Source organism: Varanus komodoensis, unplaced genomic scaffold (assembly GCF_004798865.1).
Source record: "Varanus komodoensis strain SLA01 unplaced genomic scaffold, ASM479886v1 scaffold40, whole genome shotgun sequence".
NCBI lineage: Eukaryota > Metazoa > Chordata > Lepidosauria > Squamata > Varanidae > Varanus > Varanus komodoensis.
Window position 1 is genome coordinate 6,779,567 of NW_025335942.1, and position 27,137 is coordinate 6,806,703.

The following is a 27,137-nucleotide window of genomic DNA, read 5'->3' on the forward strand; positions in this document are numbered from 1 at the left end:
ATAAAGTGAAGCCTGGATCAAAATCTGATGATAACCACATCCGTAAGAAAATTCCGTTCGTTCATGTAAATAAAGGGAATATCAGACATGAGATGGGAAACTCACAGTAGCCGCGATCTGGTGTCGAATCAGGTGTGGGTCGAATCTGCCAAAAACTATTTAAGAACTAAAATTTAAGCGCTGTGTAAGCAAATGGACAGGAACGTGAAGGTGTTTTTGCATGGAGGGAGTTGGCATTAAAGTATTAACTTTAAAGGCATAGCGCACACTCGAGGTTCTCTTGGGTGGGTACCATTCGAAGGAACTCCTCTTTGTTGCCAAGAGGTGACTCAGAAGAACTTCTGAGTCCTTTCAGAATCCACTTTACAGTACTCAAGGAAAGCACCACAAATTTCCCCGAAGTTGGACTTTTCCTCTGTCAGAGCCTGGCAAGCTCACAGTCTCTTCAAAGGCGTGAATTCAGAAGCGTTTCCCTGCAGAATGTACCTTTAATCACACCGGCTTACACATGTCTACTCAGAGGTAAACCCCATGGAGAAAAATGCACATTATGCCCAGGTAAATAGGGATAGGATTACCGCCTCACTGCCCAATCCAATACAGGTCTGCTCAGAAGTAAGACTCCTTAATTCCTTGACTCAGGTAAATTTGTATAGCTCGGTAGGATTGGGGCATGTTTAAGGACATTGATTTAAAGGAAGCATCTTCCGGGGAATGACTGATTCCGATGCACCCACGTTCAAAATATTTCTAATTTTCCTTCATTTTCTCTGAATTCAGAACAGAAACAATTGCGACTAAGTGGCCACAGCGAGGGTGGGAAAACACTCTCATTGGTGCAAATTATCCGAGGGTCCAAGTGGATTTTTGGAGGCCCGGGAGAGGCATTTAAATTAAACTTCGAACTAAAAAGGCGCCCTCCAGCCCAAGTTGGTCGCTTTTTCAGCAGCTGATTTAAGCGCAGAAGCAGCTCCTGGGCAGAGCAGACTGTAGAAACCACTCTCGTTAAATTCCAGGTAAGTGGTTGACTCGCGCTTAAAACCGGCGGGATTTTAATGCGCCGAATTTGCGTTGGATCGTAGGCCAGGCGAGGCAGCTCACTTCCAGATCCCGGGCCGAAGCGCCGTCGTGCGCCCTGCCAGCGGGACGGCCAGAGCGCGGCGCGGTGGCCCCCGCGGAGACGAAGCCAAGCCCCGAACTAACGGCCGCGCTTGCAGAACCCGCGGCTGCAGGGCTAGCTGTGCTTCCCAGGGCCGAAGCGCCGCTGAGCTCGGTCGGGCAGGCGACCCTCCGCGAAACCCAAGGGGGTCCTTCTCCCGGCGAAACCTTGGGCGCTGCGCCGCGGCGTGGGGTGTTTTTACGGGGGAACTGAACACTCACTTCGGCACACGTGCGCCGGCTCTTTGGCAAAGCTGAGCTCGCGTCCGACTTCCCGCTGAGAGCGCAACGGATCGGGTTGGAGGAAGCCGTGGGTGTGCTTACTATTTTTCCTTGACCTTTGGGCAAAATTAGGCTAGGCATCCCCGGAGGAGACATGTCTGTTTTTCATGCGTTGCAGCGACCAGCCAACTTTATTCGGACCAAGTTTATCCGATTCCTTTCTTCTTATGGTTACAAAACTTGTTTCCCACCCGCTCACGCTTTTCTTAACGTTGCTGTTGTTTGGGGCTGGGGAAAAAACCCCCGTTACATCCAGTTGTCTTGATCGGTAAGGCTTAAAGGGAGAGAGAATAAGGTGGGGAGATGCGAGATACACCGAACTTTTGAAAGAGGAACAATAGTTGAAAGGAATGTTTGAAAATAGAAATGTGGCGCGTTCTGTCGGATTAGTTCAAAGAGAAATTTAATTTTAGAAGGAGGGCTGCACCGGTAAGTAAATTTCCAGCTTTTAAATGTAAATGCACATTTACTTGGGAGTAAGGCTCCCACAGCTAAGGGTTTACTAAGGAATTAGCATTTACTAAGGAGTAAGTGCCACCGAACCGCCTTCCTTCCAAATGAACACGCCTAGGATTGTACTGTAAATCTTAGTTAAATTACTAGGACTTTCTCCCATGTAAACTCGGGAATAAAGGGATCGGTTAACAACTAAGGCAAATCGATTACTTCAACTTCAACGAGTTGCCTGGAAAGGAGCCACACTGAGCTAGGTAGAGCTCACTCCTAAGTCAATGTGCGTTGGATCGGGCTGCGTCTGACGCGGCACCGAATGTGGAACCTGAAAAGCGCTGTGCGCCTGTGAAGGCAGAGGACAGGTATCTTTTTTTCTCCCGGGCTGGAGCCGGGACACCGCGCAGGGAGGCCTTGATCCTGCAGCCGAGGAGCGCTGCGCGCAAATGCAGAGGGAGCGGGGAAACTCCTCCTCGCGCGCAGACAGGCCTGCCTCGCCGGCGAGACGGGCAGCTTGCGCGGAGCTGGCGGTGCGCAGAGAGCGGAGCGCACGGGCCGCGCGGCCCCCGACCCAGGGCAAAGCGCGCAGGATCTCTCCTTTCGAGCGCACCAAACTTGAGGGACCCGTCAGGCCAAAAGAAAAGACGCTTCCCTTGTTTTGTTCTTTGGTCCAACCTGGGAGAACAGTTCGGGCCGCGGGTTCAGAAGGTCGGGAAGATTTCGGCTGCCGCGGAGGCCTTTCCGTGCGCCCAGAAACTCTGCCGGCCTCGCCGCAAACGGCTGACCACGACGCAATGAAACCTGCGGGAGCCCGTTCGGACGAGCAGGAGCTTCGCAAGAACACGGCGCTCTCCCGGGAGCTCCTGCGGCGTCCCAGCGCAGGAGAACTGCCCCTGGATGGCTTGCTTATTCCTCGTGTCTTCACTTTTGCACGGAATAACATGCAAATAAATAACATGGAATACCAACCTGGCTGGAGCACCTCCTCTGCATAGGAAACACGAGGAGAGAAAGGACGACAAGGGATGCCGAGCGAAGCCAGGCCTTGCGGCATCTTACGGACTACCCGCATTTACTGCGGCCTCAGTTCTAGTGGTCCGGGGACCGCTTCCCCCGGACTTGGGTTCCGAAGATGGTGGAAGTTGCATTGCGCAGACAGGGCGAGGGAGAAGTGCGGGGAAGCGGGCCTGGCTAGAAGGGAGGCATCATCTCAGCGAAGGCCAGTCCATGCTCGAAAGCGGGTATCGCGGGTATCCCCAAAGCGTCGGGCGCCCGTTGCAGACGCGGTCTTACCGGCCGAGGAGTCGGGAAGGGCCCGGGCCGTGGGAGCGGAGGGCCGGCGAGCCGCGCGCGGAGCGTCTCCCGGGCGGGCGGCCCGAAGAGCGCCGAGACCGGACAGGCGGCGGGGGGTCGAGGCGCGCTCCCGCACGCGCGTCCGGAGCGGCGAGCAGCAGGGCAGCCCCCCCCCCCGCCCGCCCGCCCGCCTCGCGCATCCCGCGCGGCAATGAGCGCGCCGCCCTTCCATGCGCAGCCCCTCGCCGAGCGCATTAGCTGGAGAGGCGCCGAGCGCCCCGCGCAGCGCAGACAAAGAGCCGCCCGGCGCCTCGGGCCCGCGCCCCGCCGCGCTTGGAGGGGCCCGGGGCTCTCCGGGGGGCACCACTGAGCCGGCTCAGCAGGCGCTCTCCAGAGGCGACCCTCCAGAGCCGGGGCTGCGCTCGCGCACTGACGGGGCTTCACTGCCCCTTCTCCCTCCGGGTCACTTCTCCTTTTGCATTGTGCGGGCAGGGCCTGGAAGTGTGGCCTGCCCCTTTGGGCTGAAGAGCAGGGTTAGGAAAAATCTTCAGACATTAGACGTAAGTGAATCTGGGAACTCGTGCATGCCCTTGGATCCTTTGCCAGCCAGCTGGGCTCTTGGCCGGTGGAAGTCCGCACAGCCGGTGCATCTTTGCGGGGCCTTTCCCGAGGGATGATGGGCAGAGTGCTCTTGCCTTTGGAACCAGGGAACTCGATGTGAAGGAGTTCCTGCCGAAGCGGCTGCTCGTGGGGAAAGGTGCGTCTGTTCCCCACATCTTGGGGAGCATCTCACATACCTAACAGCTCACCTGTGAATGCTGGACCACTGCCGTGCTCCTCAGGGGATCAGCTCTACTGTGGCGTCCTGTGTGCTAATGCCTGCCTTTCAAACCCAGAATTTGTAAGAAAGAAAATGTTTTGTCCCTCCAGCCACACTGCTAGAGCCTTCAACAACCGTATCAAAGGAAAAACAGCCATCTCCCCACAAATCTTGGGGAAAGTAGGGAGAGGCCAACCCTGCCATCAGGGTTCTGGTGCCAAGACCAGCAAACTCACAACGCGCCTCGGGAATGCTGTGGCTGCCTCTCTCCATTTGCAACTTTCTGTATCTGGCCGTCCGCCACCCTTACCGAGTGGCCACACTTGGGTTTCGGGCAAGGAATCTCGGATCTTACATTACACTTCTGCTGGTACAGATTTGTGTTTGCACTGCCAGCAACTTGCCTCCTTCATATTCTGCAACTGTTGCTTTATAAATGGGGAAAAGGTAGGAAATAAAGTGATCCTTGGATGTTGCAGTAGCAGAGCTGATTCACCTACCTATGCTGTTCAGACTGTGAAGCAATCACCTTTGGGAACTGACACAACTTAGAAGCATCGTGTGAGAGGAGTCCCGCCACGTGTCTGACGCCGGATCTGATGGCTCTTGTGACACGTGCAAACTTTCACTTCATATGGAATTGAGCGAGAAATTCCATGCAAGCGGTTCATGGCACGTTCAAGAACGAGCGCTCGCTTATCCCATTTCAAGCCAGTCTGCCTTCCCTCTGCCTTGTGGAACATTAGCAGGGTTTGGTTTTGGACATTTCATGGGAGTGGGGTGTGTGTGGTGTACACGCACGCATGCGTGTAGCAACAGAGGTGGAAAGTACAAGCTTGAGATTCCATTCAAAAACAACTGCAATGAAGCATTAGAATTGCTTTTTATGATTCTCTCCTGAAGACACTTAAAAGAGCAGAAGAAGGTGAGGGTACAGAGTACAGAGAACTTGAAGTAATCCAAAGCTTGTATGTTTAGGATCAAGGTGTGAACAGAGTTTAAAACAGGTCAGAGCTTAGCCATGGAAAAGCAAGTAGCTCAGGATACGTCAAGTTATTTCAGCGGAGCTACACCATTGAGACGTCAGGCAAACTGTGTAAAACAAAGAATGCTTAAACTGATAACTGGGTGTTCAGGAACTATGCAAGCTTACTCAGAAGTTAGTACCACTCAACTTAGTGAGATTTACTGTCAAGTAAGCACGGCGACCTCTGTTCCCCATCCGTTGAAGACAGGTGGGTAGATGGCTGAATGCATGAATGGTACAGATAGTATCTGAGGACAACATCCCGTGAATATTATAAGATTATTTTTTCCTGAAATTTATCATCTGGGTCCAATTCAGTTTGTTGAACTGGGGTTCATGCCTGTTGGGGTGGAGAAGGGGCAAACCAGATCCTGTGTAGGCTTAAACAAATGTGGGAAAAGCATTACGGCTCAGAGCTGCTGAGCTAAGTCACTATTTTCATACTTCGGGAAAGAGGTGTTCCTTCTCTCACACACCTGCTTTGTACAGAGACAAGATACACACTGTTTGCTTTAGGTAGGAAGAAAACGTCCTTAAGGAGAAACTTCAGCACCGGTTTCACATTATGCTATTGCTGTTCGAACAATCTCAAACAAGATCGCTACAGCTGTGATGCAACTAAAAGAATTTACAATTATGTTTATTCTATGAGATGAGATGAATGTCACAATAAAAACCACACAGATATTGTAAAAGTGGAAGCTTTTACTTGGAGAGCTCAGCAGACAAATACATCAATGAAGCAATTAGAAGGAATACTAACCAAGTCTTTACAATGTTGTGCTTGTAGATGGCTTTCTAAGTCACTTTCACAATCAGACACAATTGCCCACACTGCTGTTCTTTTTCTTGGTGTAAACCTTTTCTTAGTTGTGAATCCAAGGGATATTTTGATGTGAAATGGAAAGTCATCCACAGTGTAATGCAATAAAACCCACACTAAAGACAGAAAGTACTCTTGCTTCATTAGACGCCCCCACAAGCAAATAAGTATTACTTAAAAGTATTACTCCACCTGTATTCTGCAGTACAGTTCGACAGCAACATACACATCATATGAAATCTCATCAGTAAAAATGTACAGTCCTTAAAAAGAAAGGTGGTCACCTGAAAAGGGCTCAGATGCCAAGTATCATAAAAACAGGATTGCTGTGACTTGCAGAAATGCCCAGCGCCTAGTTCCAGTTGTATCTTCCAGAGGAGGGGGGCAAGGGGTAGGGTCTTCCATAACCCTGCAAAAGCACGCAAAGGCACCGTTAGGGTATTTGCTCTCATCACGGGCTCTTACCACAGGTGAAAGAAAGAACACCACACCAAAAACGGAAAAGGCCCAGTAAGGGAATTAAGCGTGTGCTTAGCTGTCACACTGGGCTGACAGATCTACTGAGCAGTAGATGTATCTGTAGTCGGCATTCCCCCCTTCCATGGATGTAACTAATCCCCTTTAAAGGCCACCCAAGTGGGCAGCACATCTTGCGGCAGTGAGTTCCACAGCTTAACCACGTGTCGGGTGAAGAAGCGTTTCCTCTGGGCTGTGCTGGATCTCCCACCACGCAGCCTCACTGGCCGGCCCTGGATCCTGTGTGCGCTACAGAGTCTAATGCCCCCCTCATCCAACCCTTGCAGAATTTTATACCCCTTCCACACCTCCCATTTTTCTGATCTAGACAGCTGAAGGGAGTTGCTGCATTCCCTTGATCATTTTGCTTGCTCTTTGTTGTGCTGATGGCAGAAGGCCTTTTGTGTAACATGTTGGAGGACCGTTGGGCTGGATCTTGAGGTATGACCACAAATCTGCTGGCAAGAAATGTCGCATGACCCCAGTGGCTTGTCTATTAAGTATGTTTATCATTTGCCCCAGCACAATGTCTCTGCGGTTTCTACTGTGTGCAGGAGGCATAGCCGAAAGAGGCAAATCACAGCTGGAAGATTTTTTAAACGATGTCTTATCCTGAACTCGACAGCTCCGGGATTCGATTTGAGTCGCCTTTTGAAAGAGGCAAATGGCTCCGAGCACACCTCTAATTAATCGGCATCACCTAGGGAACACGTCTATTTTGCAAAATGCTTTAATTTAACCCCACATCCCCCACTCCCTCCAATAAACACGCAACGCCTGAACATGCTGGCGTGATGCTCTTTTGGTCTGCAGCGGTAAGGCTAGGCCTGGCGTGCAGAACTCCAGCTTTCCTCAGCAGCCCTGAGACTGGGTGCTGCTTCTGAACAGGAACCAGTCCGAGTGGCGCGTGCTTCAGTATTTGGACAGCTCCCCCATCTCCAGACGGGTGAGAAGCCTCCATCAACTGCTCAGGACAGCTTGTCAACAGCCTGAGGCAATTTCAATAGAGCTTTCAGTATCAGGTGTTCAAGATGGGAATGGCTGAAATCCTTACACTCTCATGCTATCATCCAGTAATGCACAAGAGCCGGCCAGAGATGTCCATGGATTACTATGTTCTGGTGCTAGTAATACAATGTCAACGGATCAAGGAAGCAGGAAAAATTCAAGATGGGGAATGAATCTGTGTCCTTCTGACTGCGTGCAGTTCAATATGTATAAGACAGTGATTGCAAGGATGGCTGAAATTATCCCTAATTGCCAAAGGTAGGAATAGATTCTCCTGTACACAACCCAAATGGTTCCTTGGCATCAGTCCCTTGACTTTTTGAGGGAGCAGATATTTTCTGCAGAGAAAGGCTAAACTGTGGGGATCTGCCAGAGTTCAGGGAAAGTGACTCAAATTTCCCACTGAAAGCAAGAACTAACTTAACTTACATGCTTTTCAATGGTATTAATCACAACTAACTTTGCGAGAGTCGCTGGGTGCCCAAGCACAGAACTGTGCTCTTTGCTAGAAGAGAAAAAATATTTCACCTACACAGCACTGACTGACTAGACTTTTATTTTTCATACGCCATTTTGCTAGCGTGCAAGATTGGCATTGCATTGCCCGAGGCCCATGCAAAAACCACACACTGCTTCGTTACCTGCCTTCCCCGATCCCTCCGATCACTGGGCCGGTGTGGGTAATTCATCGGTCCGCCTGGAGCTTGGTACTGATTTTGTTGGTATGACGGTCCCTGGGAATGTGGCATGCGGTTCCAAGCGAGGAGAGGAGTGGCCCCAGAATTTCTGAGGAAAGAACAGGTATATTATGGTTGCTTCTCTTCCACATGAATTCCTTCGATGCAAGCAGCATTAGCCAAAGCTTGGCAGACTTCAGCGTTGCTGACTGTACAGCGTATTTGCACAATGATTCGGTGCGTTTTATTGGACCCCTGAGTTACCTGACAGCTATGTTGCTCCTGCCCTAATAATTTCATCCCCACTTTCCCAAGAATAAAACCTTAATTGGGAAGAAATGTCAGGATTGATTTATTTTCATCAGATTCAGATTCAAGCTTTAAAAATGACCTGGGAGGACCTGTGCAATTGGTGTTGCTGCCTCTCCAAAGTTCCCCTCTGCTGCGATCTGAAGCAAAAATTCACAATGATGTTCTGTTTTTCTGGTGTGATTTATCTCAAGAGTAAACAAGTGCAAGAGCGAGGCTTTGTTTTCTGAATATCCAGGCTAAATCTGGGAATCTATTCTTTCTAGTTAATTGCAGGTTGCAAATGAATTCTTACAGCAGAGGAGTTTGAATCCAGGGTAGGAGCTTTCTCTGTTATCTCCTCCCCCACCCCATTATTCGACTCAATATGTCAGAAGGTCTGATCAGGAAGAACCCTTTTCAAGTTCTATTGATGCCGTTTTCAATTGACCAGAGTGACCTAGCAACATAAGCACTAATTGGGATGGGCCAGCCAAGGTTTGCGGTACAGTTTATATGGGAACACAAATGCAATGTCTATTATCAGCAGGAATGCCAACGAAACTAAATGCTTTAACACTACGGGCATATGACAACAGGCGTTTCTGTTTGAAAGCACCCCCATCAGAACGAAGCTATTTATTTGTAGAAAAATGCAGAATTATGACACAACTTAAGTCCAAGAGCTGCCCAGGAGAGGACTGCGTTATTACAAACAACTCAAGAAGCTACTTTAAGAACCGTATCTGGCCAGGTGCAAAATTGGTGTCATAAGGAGCTGCTGCAAACTGCAATGCGTAGTATACTTCAGAAATGGGCATCCAAGTAGTATCTGCTCCTTTGGGCAATATTTTAACCTTCAGGTGAAGCCACGGTGGTATAAGACAAGGGCGGATGGCGTCTCGACCTTCCCACTGAAACTCTGCCAAACCCTGGGAACTCCCCCTTTTGCTGGTCGGAGGTTCTAAGGGGGCTCTGGACTTGTTCCTCTCAAACTGCAGCCAACTGCTTTCGAAATGGCAATGGGACAGCTGCCTGCTCCCAACAGGTCGAACAGCGCTTCTGGCTCCAGCAGGAAATCCCTGCATGGCCATGCAGCAGTTCCAATCTTACCGCAACGCCCATAAAAAAGAGAACAGGGCCCTCCTTTCCCTTCGGTGCTAATCAGTGGTGGCGGTCAAGGGCCACTTTCCACAACCGCAACTTGTACCGATGCTGCAATGAGCAGCAGGGATCCCTGGCGGCGCACTGGGAGATGGCTCACGCACTACAAAGACGTTGATTGTAGCCTTCTTGTTCATGAAATATCAAAATAGGCCATTATTTTCCTCCACAACATTTTCTACAAGAACTTCTAACAACTGCATTGCCAGATCAAGACCAAAACTCTGTCTCTAAAACCAGATACCTTTGGGTGCTCAACAAGAAGGTGAGAATGGGATGCAGGCTGACCCATCCTACCATCCCTTCTGTCATGCAATACAAGGTGGAGGATGGTGGACTGGGGACAGGCCAGACCCAAATCTACTTAACTTCAGCAAATTTCTTGGATCCCGCAAGTTATTCCGTCAGAATGTTCTCCAGGATCACAGGTTTAACACTGGCTAAATGTGTCGACACATCAACACGCTGTTGCCGAAAGCAGAGATGCTGCGTCTCCGTAACGAAGGTACAGAGGCTGATCCTGAAAGTGAGGATGCTGACCAAACTTCTTTAGAACATGGGACGGACTATCTCAAGGGTTCTGAGCCCCTGCCAATTCCACTCCACAGGTAATGCCCAACGCTTGGCGCAATGGAGAGTCAGACCTTCCCGAAACAAAGGGAAATGCTGGCTGGGCTCGCAGAACAGAATGACACTCACTTGCCCTGACTGAGAAGTGCGTGTTTCTGCTCAAGTTGGGGCTTCCTCTAGAAGTGGTAAAATCTCTGCCCCGCACAAAGTCCGAGGCAGGGGTGGTCTGCAGAAATGAATGGATGGCAGCAGCGGACACTGCCCTTAGAAGCACTTTTGAAGAAGGACAGAAGATATTCTGCCATGCCTCCTCCTCATAAAGTCCAATATCCAAGTTAGGACATTTCTCCCAACGGACTGAATAATTAGTTCCCTTCCCTTGGAAGCGACACAGTAAGCCATCGTGGCTAAAATTGCTTCAGGGAGCAAATCGAGTCGCCAGCCATCCTTGAACAAATACGCTTTTCAATGTTTAATTTATTTTCTCGCCAGTTCTTCAATAAAGTTCTCCAAAGGAAATGGCATCTAGTTGCCCAGAGACAGGTCTTAACTTGGCCAGCAGACAAAATACTAACACAGGGAGCAAACATTAACTACGGGAATCACCTGGACAAGTAGCAGAGGTGGGGAATCTTGGGTAAAATACTGCAGGAATCTTAAGCACGCTGCCCCACTCTTTATCTGACCCGCCTTCCCCTTTGGCTTAGGAACACAATGGCTTCAAGCTAAGCAAGCTACTTGTTTTTGTCTTAGTTAAATGAAGGGAGGCTGAGAAAGATTTAATCTTGACATAGGCAGACCCTCCACAAAACGCAAGAGAGCCTCTGTGACATCTTATGAACTTATTTCATTTCAGAAAAGCTGTAAGAGCACGTGAGTATTCTTGATTATGGCTATGAACAGCGTGCACAGATGCAAACAGTTTGCAGAGTTTACATTGATACAAATATTTTTCTACTTATACTACAGTTCACTGTCGCAGGGATGAACAAGAAGCTCTTGTGAGAGAAAGATTACAACAAAGCCAAAAAACAGTTCAAAGGCTCTCTTGAAAAGGGACCTCCATACACGAGAACATGTAGTACTTGAAGTTAAATCACTGACCAGAATTCCAAAAATACAACATATTGTCTTGGAAACATGATCTTAAAAAAGAAGAAAAAAATAGAATGCGGGTTCACCGTATGTGGCAGGAATCAGAATCTCTTGCTTGGGAAACACAGCCCAATATTTTGTTATCAGTTCTGTTCTAGCACAGAACAATACATTCAAAGAAAACATATGCTCAATTTAGTGGCCATTTTACATGTATAGTCTTACTGAGCACTGCAAATATAATAGGAATTATTCACAGATGGACGTTGCAAATTCCAGGATATCTGGTTTTAGGGGCATATAGCCAGTTCTCAATGAAGAAACATATATAATACATCCCTTATTATCAAACCATGTCACATTCTCTCTGTTCCATGGTACTTATTGGACTGCAGATTCCTTAATCCTCCCCCGAGTCCCTCCTGCATTTAATTCAGTTCAGTCTTAAGTAGTTAAAGAAACTGTTTTCAGTGGCAACTAATAACTACTGACCTAGAGTGACATAGGCCCACAATAGGCCTGTCAGGCCTGAAAAAGCTGTACCAAAGAAGCTGATTAGGACTTCAAGAGGTTTGTAGCAAGAATCAATGGCTGCTCTGTGCTAATGCTGTAGTTCTAGCACAGGGATGATAAAAGTGGACCACCATTAGTTATGCCTCATTAAGCTCCACAACTCTCCTAAAAAGAAATTTGTTTAGCCTGTCCAAAACCTAATGCAGTTTTAAGCTGTCTGTGTTGAAATTCATAGGACCGCTGGCGCTTCAATGGACAGAGTCCACCGAACCAAGAATACCGTACCAGCAGCATCAGCAGCAAAGTTAATTTTGCAGTTTCTGATTATTAATGGAAAGGGTTTTCCTTTAAACAGCTCTCCCAAACAAAGAAAATTGACTCACATCTTGAGGGAGATAAATTATGCCTCTTTATTGGCAAAAATCTGCACAGTGGAAATCATATTGGGATCTGAGATCACCTATTTAACCAGAAAAAGAAAAAGAAAAAAAGAAAAAAAAACCTTAACCAATGCAAGATACATATTTTAGAAAGTATACATTCACTATACCTGTCAAATCTTTGTGGCGGTTGCTGAAAGAGAGGTGTAGGGCCATTCCATGAATCTTGAGGCCTAAGGTCTGTAGAATGAAATGCAAAGCAGAAAAGAAAATATAATGCATTAAGATTAAATGAAAACAACTTCTCACACGTGCTACCAAAATAAGAACAGTAAATATGAATGACATATGAATGGCTTTACACGTGTGCTCCAGAATTCACTAAACTTCAAGAACTAGGAGGACACCCCAGACTTTTTTGAAAATATCTAAGAGTGGCTTAATTTCCAAGAGAGAGATTTTGGACTGGCAGCAGCGAGAAACAGGATCAGTCTTATTACTGCCATTGTGCCTTCGATCAACCGCACAGCTTTCAGCTGATCAATTTAATGCCACTGCAATAGCATCCTTACCTTTTGAGACAATGAAATAATGCGGGGGGGGGGGGGATCTTTCAACTTAACCAAACAAAAACTACCACTCTTTATTAGAGCTACAACATTACTAGTTTGTCGCTCATTCTGTGTTAGAAGAACAGATACAAATTCATGAAAACAAGCCCCACAACCAACCACGACACCCTTAACTGTACCCCTTTAATTGAAAAGTTGCTGACATGAAGCTGTCTATTAAAGTAATCACTAATGGTGAACTCAGAAGCAACAATATGGGTTTCCAAAATTTTTTAGTCCAATATGCCTAGGGGCATTTGCATCAGAAAATGTCCAGATGGCAATGGAAACATTCAGTTTGTTATCAAACAATCACTACAAAGTGTTTCAATTTAGCATGTTGTTGAATACAAATGAAACAAACAACAAAGCTGGAAGAAAACCCAACTTATTTTTTATTCTCCCAATACATCAGATATTTGACTTGAAAAGCTTGTGGGGGAAATTTTTAGTAAATTACTCTGATTTAAATGTTACATTATGAATATGTTTTTACTGGAACACTTATAAAATGTTAAAGACAATGGCATGTACTTCCCTTACATTGTTGGAAGAGACAAACACATTGAAAACTGTCCAGACATTAATTCAGGCTTCCAGAACCTGGTGCCACCTGATTAGTTGGATTACAACTCCCAGCATCCCCAGTCAGCATTGCGATGGGACCAGGTTATGGATGCCACGTGAATTAGTTCCTGTAGACCAGAGGACGCTGCATGAGTCTCTGAGTCCCTCATCTATCTGGAAAGGGGGAGATGTTGCACTGCTATGATCTCTTCATTTGCACAATGGATCATATATTTAGTTCAGTGGGGTAGATGCATTGTAATAACCATTTGAAAAACATTAATTATCACTTTGAAATGCCATGTCAAGCCAATGGCCAAAGTTGCCTAAGGTTCAATTTACATTTGGCATCATTCATTGTTACCAGCATACTTGCAAAAGAAAATATGTTTGGTGGAAAAATAAAGCAGTGGGAATTTTTCTGGAAAAAAAAGTCTGCCACACATGGCTCTTCCGAAACTTCACTTCCCAGTAAACATATTTACTAGGTGCTCAGCATCCCCATTAATACACATTGCTCAAGCAATGTAATAATTGTTTAAACAACAAGGTGACCCGATTGGAAATTTCGCGCGCGCGCATGCGCGCGCGCGCGCTCTCTCTCTCTCTCTCTCTCTCTCTCTCTCTCTCTCTCACACACACACACACACACACACACACACACACACTTACTTTTCATTAGTTATGGAGCTTTATGGATGAGTGGCCTATATACCAAAATAAATGTATTATCACCTGAAATGTATGTAGTTGCAGCAAAAAGATAGATACCAAATGAACTTGGATGAAGAATCTGAAATGCTGTATCTATCAGATGCCCCAGACCAGTATCTACTCAAGTTTTTCTTCATACCAAGGGATATCATACTACAAAAATACACCAGCAGCAAGACTTTAACAAGCCATACAATTGAATGGTCGCTCTCCTTCTATGTAAATGGACATGTAAACAGAAGGAAAGACGCATAGGATCAATAGTTCCCTGGCTAGTTCAAAACACTTGAATTGTTTATGAATCAAAAAGCTTCCGTTCTAGTGACATCTTTGATTAACTTCAATGGTGTTTAAGTGCAACCTAATTATAACAGCTGGTTGCTGCAATTGTCTAATGGATGGACACACACACACACACACACACACACGATAGGGTGGTAATGCCCCTATTAAGTTGTTAAAATTCAAGGACACAAGTCCTAGCAATAATTCACTGGAATGCCACACTGGTTGTTTTAATGTTGTACTTGACAAAGCGATGTCTAGAAATAAACCTGAGCCCTGCTCCATGTACTAACAGACTGGATGACTTATATTTTAAAGGTCTGACCCAAACTGAAGCTTTTTATGGTGTCACATGAAGGAACCGTGTGAAGGGCAGGCAGGCCGATGACACAAACATGACCTGGGTGCTGGAAAGCAAGCCCAGTATGCAAGACGTGACAGCTTGTGCTCTGGACGGCATTTGAGGAGAGAAATTCCACCAGTATGTGAACAAAGCTTCCTGCGATAAGTTCCTAAGATAATATCCCTATCTCAGTAATAATAGTAACAACACCTGCATGGATATTATTTCAATGTATTTTATCATGTTGTAAGCCGCCCCGAGGTTTCGGCAAGGGGCGGCATAGAAATGTTATAATAATAATAATAAAAAATATTCCAGCTTCTTCCTCTTGCGAGGGGCCCAAGGTGTGTTACACAGTCCTTCTGTACTCCATTTTACCTTCAACACAACCCATGGGATAGGTTAGGTTGTGAGTCATGCCCCGAGCCAAGTGGGTCAAGACCCTGGACTCCCCCAGTCCCCAAGACTGTAACCACTTCAGCACACCGGTCCTCTTTGTGCAAAGCATGCAGATCGGCTGAGGTTTCCTTAAGCACCAAAGAGGCAAGACGCCAGCATCACAAAAAGGTAAAGAGAACTGGGCAGCACAAACTTGGGGGCATTTATGGTAAGAAGCAACCGTTAACGTAGTTACGCTGGTCATTTAATCCCTGCAAAGCCTGAAAAGACGTGGCCCACCCAATGCCCAAAGAAACCTTCCTTGGAGAGGAAAGAAAGGAATTCATGGCATTGCTTGAATCAGAGTAAGTGGGCCACTGGGCCAGCTCATTCTGTAAAATCAGTGACTCACTGATGCTTCAGAGCTGCAGTGACCACTTCTCATGCTGCCAGTATCCATTTGTGGCTTGTCTCCATGGAAGGCTAGCGAGGGGCATTTCTCCCGTTCACCACTATGGCCAGGGTGGGGATATTTTTGAGGGAAACAGAGGAAGGTTTCTGGCCCTTGCCCTATCCCATCCCCCGCCCACTCCTGCTGTACCCATACAAAGAGGATCAAAGTCAGGATATCAAAGAATAGCACCCGGGAGGAGTGGCTGCACGGAAATAAGCAGAAGGACAACAGAAGGCTGCAGAACGGGCAACGGCTGCTTTCTCGTGCTGTTTTGGGGAGCAGATAATTCAAAAGGCACCGATTGGAACACGGTCTAATGATTCACGCTCTGCCATCCTCAAGGCACACACATTGCACTCCCCTAAGAAACGGCGGAAAGCGCTTAACTCTGAACCATTCATTACAGCAATATGAGACAACAAACAAGGGGGAAATGAGGCCAGCATTTCAAGAGAAAAGGTACCAGCCGCAGCAAGGGAAATGACCGTTAATAAACCCTTGGTCCTGAAAATGCACACAATTCCTAGAGCGACACAGTGGTTTAAGCTGCCCTCTCCAGCAGCGATTCAAGTGACATCTTATGTAATCAGCATGGCAATCAACGGCAAGATTTCATGTTTACCGATTTTAAAATGCTTTCCCCCACCCTGATTAACGGGAAATCAGCTAATTGACAAGTTTACGGAATGAAATGAAAGTAATAAGATCAGACACTCAGGACAGCAAAAACCCAACCTGCATTCACCTAGGACAAGCAAAACCCACTTGACTCCTGAAAACTATCAGCATGTAATTATTCATCAGTTGAAAATTGGCCCATCACTGTCAAATCAGGGAACAACCCTAACTTACAGCTGGCTGAGAGAGAGCTTAGATTGGATTGTCCCTGCCATACTCTAATTTTGATTCACTTAGAAAAAGATGTCCAGGAAAATAAAACACTGCCGTATACCAAGTTCACGAGCTAATGTTCTTGGAATGTGATGAGATTTAGAAAAACAGAAGTGAAGTAGTGCTGAATAACTTCACCAGGCCGATCTTGAATCGAGGCTGGACAATGCAGCACGATTGCTCAAAGACACGCTGCTCCCAGACCGACAGAGGCATGGATATAGGTGCAGCTGCCCCAGCGATTTCCAGCTACGCTGCTGGAGACCTTGCAGTTCGTCAAGATGAGTTACAGTGTGGTCCTGAAAAGTCGGCTGCTCACTAATCCTCCTTTACAACACGCAGGCACAGAGAACGGTTGATGTTTTCCCATCATCCCCAGCCAGCACAGCCCAGGAACAAAGCTCTTAATTCAAACCAGTACACTGATAAAACGTCTGCAGCTCTGGGCGGGAGCGGACGCTACTGGAACTGGGAATCTCCTACAACGGATGGGGTAGAAAGAGGACATTGTGCTCATCCACCACCACGGGAAGCAAGTCCCGTGTGCACAGGGGCCCCTGCGAATGTCCATTTCACCCTTTGGATTTCATGGTCTTACGGCGGTGTATGGGCACGTGCTTCATGCGACTGTATTTCGTCAGTTGCGTGCGCCACAACCAACGGTACTCTCACCCTGAGCTGTCATTCCATGCTTTACACGGGCTTCTGAAGGCCTGATGCTGGAACGTTTGCCACTGCGCACATAGGCAGTGGTTGGTTTTACGCTCCCTGAAATTATAGCACCATCATGATCACCGCAAAAACGAGCCCTGACGGCCTCATCACCCGCTACTCTCTGGGTGGTCCTCCTGGAACTGGGCCCAGGCCCAACCCCGAGCCGTTCCACTGTCGCGTACCAATGCGTGCACACAATCTCTTCAAATCTTCCTGCGCCAAGAAGTCATGGGAGTAAGAAGGGATTGACTGGGCACAGTACAGGTGCATTAGCCCCACACCTTGCCATCCCATAATCCATCACGGAACTGTGTTGTTTTCACCGTGGATGAGATGGGGAGGGGTGCTCAGACCTACACGGCCTTTTTAACTTCGCACCTCAACATGAAGCTTGCCGGGCAAGGGATGGGGATTTGTTTCGGCGGAAGCTACTAAGATCCGAACTGGAGATGGAAGAAAGGAGTAACTGCCCACTGAGGCAATGGATCTTTCCATTCATGGTGCAAAGCAGGGGGAATTAAGTTGAGAAGAACTTACTAACTGGTGATCTGGGGAAATTAATTTGCTTGCCTTCTGTGAGATGGGCCTTTTTTGGAGCTGGAAATGTTGGATTCAAGGGCATCGTTTTGAAGACCAAACCTTAGCTCTGCCTCTTTTGGACAAGTTGCTTGCCACTCCATCGTGCCATCCTGCCTCCTGTGAAATAGGTGTTCGGTGGCAAGCTACGCCCGCCATGGCAGCCATGTTGTGACAGCACATGGGTGTAAATGTGTCCAGGGACCCAAACAGCTCAGGTCCCTGCCCTAGACGTCCTTTCGCAGTCTGTGCTACTGTCCTTTAAAACAGTCTATTATTTCCACGAACACCATTTCAGAGATGGAGAGCAGAAACTGGGTGGGCATGTCTGGGAACAAGTTCATGGCTCACCTGAGACTTGGACTGGGAAATTCCCCAATTATTAGTCTTACCGGCTACATCATGCCACTCCTTATCCTGAATAAAAGTTAGGAAATGCACCAACAGCTTCAGATCGATTAAGGCTGCCAGGCACACCAGCGCCCATTCCAGCAGCAAGAAGATCTACTTCACGATAAATACTGGAGAACAAAACCAAACCCGACTCGTGCATTTCTCCTCTCAACTAGCCGAAAGTGCAGCAGAAAGAAAACGCTTTAAACTTACTTGATAACAGTTTTGGGATCTGTTGCTGCGGTCGACCCAACAGGGGCCTGTACGCGTTTCCTTGATTGTAAGCTCCGTGCGGAGCAATGTTGCTGTAGACGCCACTTCCCGACTGTCCTCTGTCCCTCGGCATTGAGTGGCTGCCATGTGGGAGGGGAAAACAAACCAAAATCAACCACTGTATCAATGGAAAGGTGCCCGAGTTTAATTTACACATGGAAAGACGACGTGGAACTGCACTGAGGAGTGGAGTGGAGTGGAGCACTGCCTCTCACTCCAGAAGGAACAGGCAGGCATGACGCCTCACAGCAGATGCATGCCTGAAGGTTCTATGGATTTGCCCCACACCCTTTCAATGATATTCCTGCCGACAGCCGTCGAAAGCTCGTAATTTTGCTTCCCTTAACGAAACTCACAGCGCTAGGGAACTGTACTGTTTTCAGCATCCTGGCTGAGCTGCAGCAGACTTTTAACAAAGGCAGGCCTATGCCTATGAGTAGGGATGCTTAAGCCCGGAGGAGGCCGTAACCGCTGCGACTTACCCTAATGTTCTGAATGCTGACTGGTCCAAGTGAACTTGCCTCCTATTCCGGTTAAAGCCCAGCTGGGGCCTCCACGGTCTACCATCATTGTTGGTTTTCTCCCAGTCACCCGGCTTCAGAACTGCCGGAGGCTTTCTGAACAGTAAGACAACAGAGTCGACTTTAGTGGGGCCCCCAGCCGAAGGATACCCTGCCCAGCCCTCTGGACAGAGGGCATGACTGCCCGAGGACTCAGCCCTCCACAGCTGTAGCAGACAGAAAGAACCGACGGCGGAAGCAGGAAAGGGTGACTTACTTTGCCCCAGATAACACCACGGCCTTGAAAATATAGTCTTCTGGGTACTGCGGGTCTTTAAAGCTGACACTAAGAATGAAGACATTTGAAATGACCATTGCTGCTTTATTCATTAATACGGTTTTACTGTAAATTTCAACAGAACAAATTATACAACAGCCATGGAGGGTCAATAGAAGGCCTATCGTATGCCACAAAGTGGGCGTCTTCAAATAAAGCAAGGTCCGGAAGCGGTGCACTGTCAGTCCTGCTTTCTGACAGAGGTTGCCACCCACGCTTTATCTGGACGACTATTCTTTTTGGTGCCAGGCCAAAACCTTTTAATTCTCCGCATGTTCTCAGATTTGATTGTTTTAACTGGGCTTTTACTGCTGGTTGGAAAATTTATTAGGATGCTGTGTTTCATTTTAATTTATATTGTGTTATTGTTAAACTGTCCCAAGACACGGTAAAGGATGGTCTAGAAATGGTTAAAATAAAATAAAATTTAAAAAATGACTCAGAATTCGCCAGCCTGCAGCAGATTGCAGTCAGAAACTGGAAACATGATGTTTCTTCTGAACTGCATTCAGGTTTATAACAGTGTTTGATTCTAGGAAGGGACATGTATTTTCTGCAATTCAGACCACAGCTGGGAGGAGTCTGAGATATAGGGGAAGTGCCTGTCCTCAGGAGTTTAATGCTCCCCTTCTAAACCCCCCAGTACTAGTCTCAGGATGAGAAGCAAGTCAAGAATTGCTGAATGCCACAATCATCAGGGACTTGATCCCGCAGCCTTGCACAGTCCCTCCAAACCCAGTTTACCTTATCGCAGAATTCTGTGTCAGATCGCGCAGCTGTGGCACAGGAGACTGCACTGTCCTGATGGAGATGGAGAAATGGAAGGACAGCTCATTTAGAAGAAAGAACTCTCTCGACTGCAGAGAAGAGTAGAAAGTGTATCTGAGATAAACTGGCTCTAGAGACTACATGGGACATTTGCCCTTGATGCAAAGGGCACTTAGCTGTCCACAGGGGCCAAATTCTTGCATGCACAATGGTAAAAAAATAGGAACAGAATAGCACATTTTCAAAGTCTAACCATGCCTGATAAACCGTCTCAGTGAGTAAACTGTGTAAAATGATCTATGCTTGTTTTGAGTATGACAAGATGGAGGAATCAATCAAGTGGCATCATCCAATTTCAAACGAAACACAGATTAGGGTGAGTCACACTTAAGCCAACTTAATTTATCCCTCTCTTAGGTAAACACCAGATTTTTTCAGATATATTCAGATTTTTTCAGACTGAGGATCTAGCCTTAATTCCACTCTGCGAGCAAAGGCCTACTGTCCGAGTTTAGAAGCCAAGCTCCCTGCTTGGGCATTGTCACGTTGTGCAAACCCCGTGATTACAGCTGATGCGGCAACGGTTTTCTCCACGGCATGACCAGTGCTCACAAGGTTTGCATGGCACGACCACCCCGAGAACGGGCCGCTTGTTCAAAATGGCAGCTCCATGCACTACTGCCTCAATGTGGGTTCAATAAGGAACCCGTGATGTCACGCCTTTGCCACTCGATGGCTGAGTCTGCACAATCAAGGAAGGAACGCACACGAACTGGCCATGTGACACTTCATTTTGGGAACCATCCACATGGGGGGGGGGGGACTTGGCCTGCACTGTGATGCGGACACACATTTGCTTCTTGAGAAGAATATTAAATCCATCTGTTTCGCTTCTGTCCGAGGAGCCTTTAAGCAAGTGATATTCTTCTTCTGCAAATGAATCAAACTGTACACTAGACTTACTCATCCGGAAGAACTGGGTTTTCGTTGAGGGCAAGTTTTCCTTGGATACCATGACAAAGTTCAGGCGGTATGTCCACCGGCTATCGGGGAAAAAGAACATCCTCATCAGCTGAGACAAAAAGGTACTAATGACAAATGCAAAACCCGTGAGAACGAACCTGACATACCTCTTTTTCACTAGTCTTGTACTGTTCAAGAACAAAGTCATGAAGTTGATGATGTTTTCCAATGAAGAGAACATCCCCACCAAGGCTATTTCTTCGGTCTGGAAAAGGAAGTGAAATGATAGCAATTTAGGGCAGTTTTAGGATAGGCTGGACAGGCACATGGTAGGCATGTCATGAACGGAGGTGGTTGGAGCCAGGGGTCAGACTAGATGGCCCCTTCTGGTTTGCTCTGTTTCATTGTTTATCACTGTTGTTCAGTTGCAAAGTCATGCCTGACTCTTCGCGACCCCATGGACAACATTCCTCCAGGTTCTATGTTTATTACTTGCAAATTTTTACAATTCCCACTCTCTCACAAACGTGCTACTTTGATAAATGTCCAGGTCACTCTTCCATAATGTACGGAGATGTGCCCATTTATCTTTTATTACTGCTAAACGCAAGCGAACAAGCACAAATGGCTCTATCCGAGATGGGCAGTCCAAGCACGGCAAAGCTGCGGTCCCTCTGGAGCATGCTTAATGCTCCATGCTCTGCTCACAAGCCGTCAGCCGCTGTGGCGCTCAGGTGGGTCTCCTGGCAGTCCCCCGCTGCCCACTTTGCCCGCAGAACACCCATGTGCAGAGCAGCTGCAGCCCCTTCAGGTCAACCACCACCACCCTCTGGGCAGATCTCTCCTACCAAGAGAGTCAAGAGAGCAGGGGAAGCTAACCCTTTTCCACTTCCACTTCGACCAAAATGATCGTCCAGCCAAAGGACCGGGATGCTCTTCGAGACCTGCCCACACCCAGTCCACCCAGCTTGGTCCTAGTGGATGTGGATGTTCTACCTTGAACTGCTGGAAGACGCGATATGAGAGAAATACCAGGGGTTTCGGACTGATGACGGTTTTGCAAACTCCTGGGCTTACGCTATAGCCTGAAATTACTACCGAGAGGGAAAGTAGGTGCGCTCAAGCGCTACTGAGAGATGCAAAATGGCCAGGTGCCATTTTGTTCAGTCGAATTAGCAGAGGTGTCTTATCAGAGATGCCAAGTGCAATAGTTCCCCTAAGCCTTCCAGTGAAGTATTTTGTACAGAGCTGGTCACGCCATGCTTCAGGATCATGCAGCAAAAAGGACACCTCGCTTAAAATGCAAGGTGTTAGGGCTGGTTGTAGAGAGTGGGACAGCTCTGGCAAGCTGCAGGCTGCTTGGAAAGATTCATTCAATCCTGAGAAGATGGTGGAGGAGGCAGATGGCTTCGCAGTTCCAAGTCCGCCTCATAAAGAGGCTCAGACCAGCCTGGGAAAGGAGGGGAGGCATTTCAGAATGGGATGGAGTTCCTTGACCCTGTGAGGAGACGACCGTGTCCGGCATTCCCGCCGTCTCAACCTCAAGCAGCCAGGAACCACCCTGGTTCAGAATCTTTCTGAAAGTGGGGGACGAAGGGGATATTTCACTCTGGATTCAAATTCTCCACATGGGCAGATGCCAAAGGAAATATTGCTTTGATTTATGCTGTTTTGTAACCTGCTAAGCTCTAAGAAAAGGACTGTTCTTCCAAGGCCTTGCCTAACCCCACTGGAGTAGGAAAAGAAAAGGGAGGGCGGGCTGCTCCCAGTTCCAATGTGGCTGATTTTTTTCATTCTATTGGAAATTGAGATGACAAGGATTAGAACACAAGACTGAGCTCATGGGATGGCACCAGATCCGCTGACCTTGCTCCTTGCATTCAAACGAAAAGCAAACTGGTTGATGCTGGAAAGATGTATTCGGGTTTAATATTAGGATGTTTGTTTGTTTTTTAGCACTGAACAAAAGTTCCATCCCTCAGTTATCAGAAGGATTATATCCCCCTGTAATTCTTACTTTCTTCAGGAGTGAGGTCAGGATACACCTCTGCAAGGGCAGCTCTCAGGCGGCGTTCGTCAACAAATGGCAACAGAGCGACACCTACGGAAAACAAGTGATCAGAGCCCACTTTTCAAGGTATTACAGATTCACAGAAGAGTAGATTAGGCCATTTATTTCAATGGGGTGGGGTTACATACATGTTTAGCTCTCTCTGCTGAAATAATTGAGACTTTAACAGTGTTTACCTTACTGACCTTTCTTTGCAGATGCGAGTAGAAATTATGCCATTATATTTGTTTTGGTTTGACTGGGCCAACCATTTGTGTTAAGGTGAGCGAAGAAATATAACATAATGAACCGAAGAAAAGTTGTCAGTTCACAGTTCTGGATGCTAGAGAACCATGAAGTTCTAGCAGTTATACAAGTCCATGGAGTGTGAACATAAGATCCAATCATGTATTTTGTTCAGAGATTTCCCCACTGCTCCTCCAACCTGCAAATTAGTTTTAGAATATTGCAGAACCCACTGGAGCAGATTTGGGAGTGGGGACCACATAGAAAGGGGACAGGAGGAAGGGGAAACCTCACTGCATAAACAGATGGAAGCTGCAAACCACGGTATTTTTATTCTGCTTTTTAAAAATTATCTAAGCTACTCAGTGGGTCAAAATAAACACAGAAACAATGCTATATGGATAGTTAATTATAGTCGATTTCAAGTCGATGTAACAGATTAAGGGGACAACCAAAATTTCTATTGGCCACAGTTATCCCCAGACTATTTGACTGCTTCTTTTTCATTTTAAAAAAGATCAAACTACACTGAAATCATTTGGGCAGGTGGTGATAAGTGGAAATAACTCCTCCTTGTTTTGTTCAAATGCCCCCAAAGACTCCCTGAGCAAGTATTAATTTTGTGACCTTAAGTATTTACCTTGCCAAGCATATTTCTTCCCATTCAAATCAATAGCAAAATCTTCAGGGTAGAAGTCAATTATACTTGATTCCTGTGTTTAATAAAAGATCATTAACAATGATTCTGGAGCCTGCGGATGAAACTACTTCCTTTCCTCTTCTCATACTCTTTATGGAGAGCCTGTCGAAATGAACAGCACTTGCGCTGACGATGTTCCGACTGCAGTGACGGAGCTTCGTTTTCCCAAGTCCCCGAACCGCACGCTTTCCATATCCGAAATGGTCTGAGCAGACCAGATGGCGCGATCAGCCTCCTTCTCCAGCCTGAAGCCCTCTTGCAAGGCATTGCTCTTCTTCCATGATGCTTGCCTAGCTTGGTGCCACCACCGCCCCTTCTCTGCTCCACCATCTAGCTGCACCAACCTGACCAGGAGACCCAGCAGCACGCAAGACCGCCAGAGACGAAGTGAGGGACTTCTGCTGCGACAGCCGCAGCAGCTTTCTGGGAATCCCATTGTGCCAGGAATGAAGCTGGTGGTCATTCTAATCCAGATACTGCTCATAGTTGGCAAAGTCTTGGCCTCCAGCAAACAGCAGTAAAAACAGCCATCCAGGCAGTCCCCGAGTTATGCTTACAACTCATGCTTACAAACAAACTGCTGTACAGCCTGTTAATTTTAAAAAATTACTGCAGAGAATTGACATCACTATAGAGAGAGGGAAAGCGAAAGAGAGAGGGAAAGAGGGAGGTCTCCAAAGCATCACCATAGAGAGAGGGGAAGTGAAAGGGGGGAGAGGGAGGCCTCCAAAGCATGGCTTCCTGTCCTGCTCATCCGGAGAGGGATATCTCTCCAGCATTTCCTTGCTGCAAAGAGGAGGCACTGGTGATTTTGGGCAGAGAGAAAGGGCTAGAGATATTTGCAGTTTTCCCACTTTCATGTGGGTCCTGTGTCCCTAAGCCCCACAACTGTGGAAGGCTGACCTACATGTGACCCGACTCATGTACAAATTTAACTTAAAGGCGAATTTTCATTTTCTCAGGAATGGAACTGTTAGTAACCCAGGGGCTGCCTGTATTTGTTAGATATGTTCTGAAGCTGTTAAGAAAAAACTCTAAGAGAAACAAGAAAAGCTGTTAAGAAAAGCTCTAACAAACCCTGAGCTTTGCACAGCTGAAAAGTGTGGGGCAAGAGGAGAAGCAAAGCAGCTTTCTTACCGGATCTGTCATAAGTTTGCGCCAAGTTGGTGGGAGAAAGTTGCCGCTGGCAGCTGGAAAAACTCCCATAAGTTGTTCAAGAGGCTTAAACTGCCAAAAAAATAAATTTAAAAAGCCAGTCACAACAAATCTTCTAAACCTCTGATAATCATGAATGTGAGTGACGGACAATGGACTGTTGAAAAGATGAACAATTAACCTTACCGGTTTGGTTCCTTTTTCGAAGTCTGACAGCATGTCTGTGATCCCTTCAAAATCGGAAGCAAATGGTGCATAATGGAAAGGATAATACCATTTCCAGGAGGCACACCCCTAGTTGGCGAAATGAAGAAGAATTCAAAGGACAAAAAGACATTTGTTTAATTAAATTGCTGTGGAGAGCTCGGTAGTCATGGAAGACACTGGTCCCAAAGAGCAGTTCTTAAGCATGGTTGTGACCAGCGAAATATATGTAGAATACAATCCCATGCAGGTTTAGAAAGTTAAATTCCTACAGCTCCCGGAATCCAGGCCAGAGAATGCAGAGAGGTGCAGGATTTTTATCTGACTCAGGCTGCATTGGGTCCTACCCTTGTTTCTGCAAGCCACCAGGAAACACAGATCAATGGCATTAAAGTAATTTTTAAAGTGCCTACTTAATTTTACATTAATACTAACTCGTTTGCTATGTATTTACATACTGAAAAATATTGGACTATTCTTCACAACTGGAAACATATTCATTAAAAGCCCACAAATCACATTATCTGTAACAATTCAAACAGAAGAGGTGATGTGGAGCAGACCATTTTCATCACTACATGTTAAAAAATGGTTTCTGGCATAATAATGAAGTATCGAAATGGGCAGTTTCAGTGTCATAATGACTGAAAGTATATGCCTATGTAATTCTCTTTCTCTCCTTGTGCCCATACACACACAAAGAGAAAAACTGCATCTTTGCTAAAATTAAGATATGTTCTTTGTTGTTGTTGTTACTTGGACTACAACACGCTGAGAACAACTCACAAATTATGCAATGCATACAATGCCAAAAAGACGACTAAGGACAAAGATCAAGAATTTCTAAGGACAAATACAATTTAATAAGCCATGAAAGCACACTGAAATAGCCACAACCAGGTTTGCATGCCACAAACGGCCGACGATTGGTTAACCATGGTTGTCTGGGAGCATAACTACTTGCCCACTTTGCTTGAGCTGTTCCAACAAAAACGCTATCCTATTTTCCACAAAGAGCTTCCCACAAAGACTTTTGAGACCAAACCAATGCAGAATAAGATAGTTTTACAAGATGGTATATGTATTCTCTTAGTTAATTTAATCTGTTGAATGCTTTGTTCTCCTACACCTCTTTCCTGACCATGCCTTTATTCTTAATCACAATTTTCCTTCCATTTTTCTTACTGACTCAATAAAGTTTTCTCCACACTGTGATCATTCTTCTTGGCTTATCTGAAACTATTCTGTGCTGCAGATTTTGTTCGAGACCTATTTTCTGTCATGAAAAAAACCCCCACTTCTACAAAACTATTCTAGCAACACCTTGAAAGCCCAATGTTTTGAGCACCATCGACTGTTATTCACCTGGATTCTCCCACTTGAAAATCACCGTATCATTAATTGGGATGACCAACTCCTGGCAAAAGACATGCTCTATTCTGAGAAGGAATCCCAGTAGCTGGATATTTAAATACCTGATAATAGTATCTGAGAACCCAGCAAAGCCCTTCCACATACGCTTGCACAACCTTGTAACGGAATTTCTTATCGGAGGCATCAACATCAAATTTATTCTTGTAATAGCGCTGTTTCCAACCAGCTTCCCATAACCTGTGCAACAAGATGACGTGTGTTAATCTTCATACAGCATAAAGTTGCAGGATGCGCAATTCTAGTACAAGAATAAGCAGCACACACACAGCCTTAAGAGCAGCATGAGCCCCTTTCTCATCTTTCCTCCACACCCCTCCTATTGGCAAGTTGTAGGTGTGAATAGTGACACTGGCTGGGTCCACGATGCTTCGGAACACGTTAGCTGCACACGGAGGGACTTCCAGAACTTTTCTTTCTCCTGTAACTTATGTGTACCTTATCCAAAAAACCTCTCCTGGAAAACCCTTCTAAGGCATCATTTGTTGTGTGTGTGTGTGTGTGTGTGTGTGTGTGTGTG

The 27,137-nt window shown here is 46.6% G+C and overlaps 1 protein-coding gene across 1 annotated transcript in view; it reads right to left on the bottom strand.

Moving 5' to 3' along the window:
- Positions 1-5,717: 5,717 nt before the first annotated feature.
- The window catches only part of XRN2 (5'-3' exoribonuclease 2), a 46,924-nt gene continuing 25,504 nt past the window's right edge, over positions 5,718-27,137 (bottom strand). Inside the window, exons 17-30 of the mRNA XM_044442793.1 lie at positions 26,662-26,797; positions 25,169-25,276; positions 24,965-25,054; positions 23,768-23,840; positions 22,849-22,932; positions 20,999-21,096; positions 20,832-20,911; positions 19,845-19,901; positions 19,041-19,109; positions 18,746-18,880; positions 18,204-18,343; positions 12,235-12,304; positions 8,019-8,163; positions 5,718-6,262 (exon numbers count right to left, since the gene is read on the bottom strand). Coding sequence (XP_044298728.1) covers positions 6,206-6,262; positions 8,019-8,163; positions 12,235-12,304; positions 18,204-18,343; positions 18,746-18,880; positions 19,041-19,109; positions 19,845-19,901; positions 20,832-20,911; positions 20,999-21,096; positions 22,849-22,932; positions 23,768-23,840; positions 24,965-25,054; positions 25,169-25,276; positions 26,662-26,797 — 1,342 coding nt within the window. The 3' untranslated portion in view covers positions 5,718-6,205. The remainder of the gene's footprint in view (positions 6,263-8,018; positions 8,164-12,234; positions 12,305-18,203; positions 18,344-18,745; positions 18,881-19,040; positions 19,110-19,844; positions 19,902-20,831; positions 20,912-20,998; positions 21,097-22,848; positions 22,933-23,767; positions 23,841-24,964; positions 25,055-25,168; positions 25,277-26,661; positions 26,798-27,137) is intronic.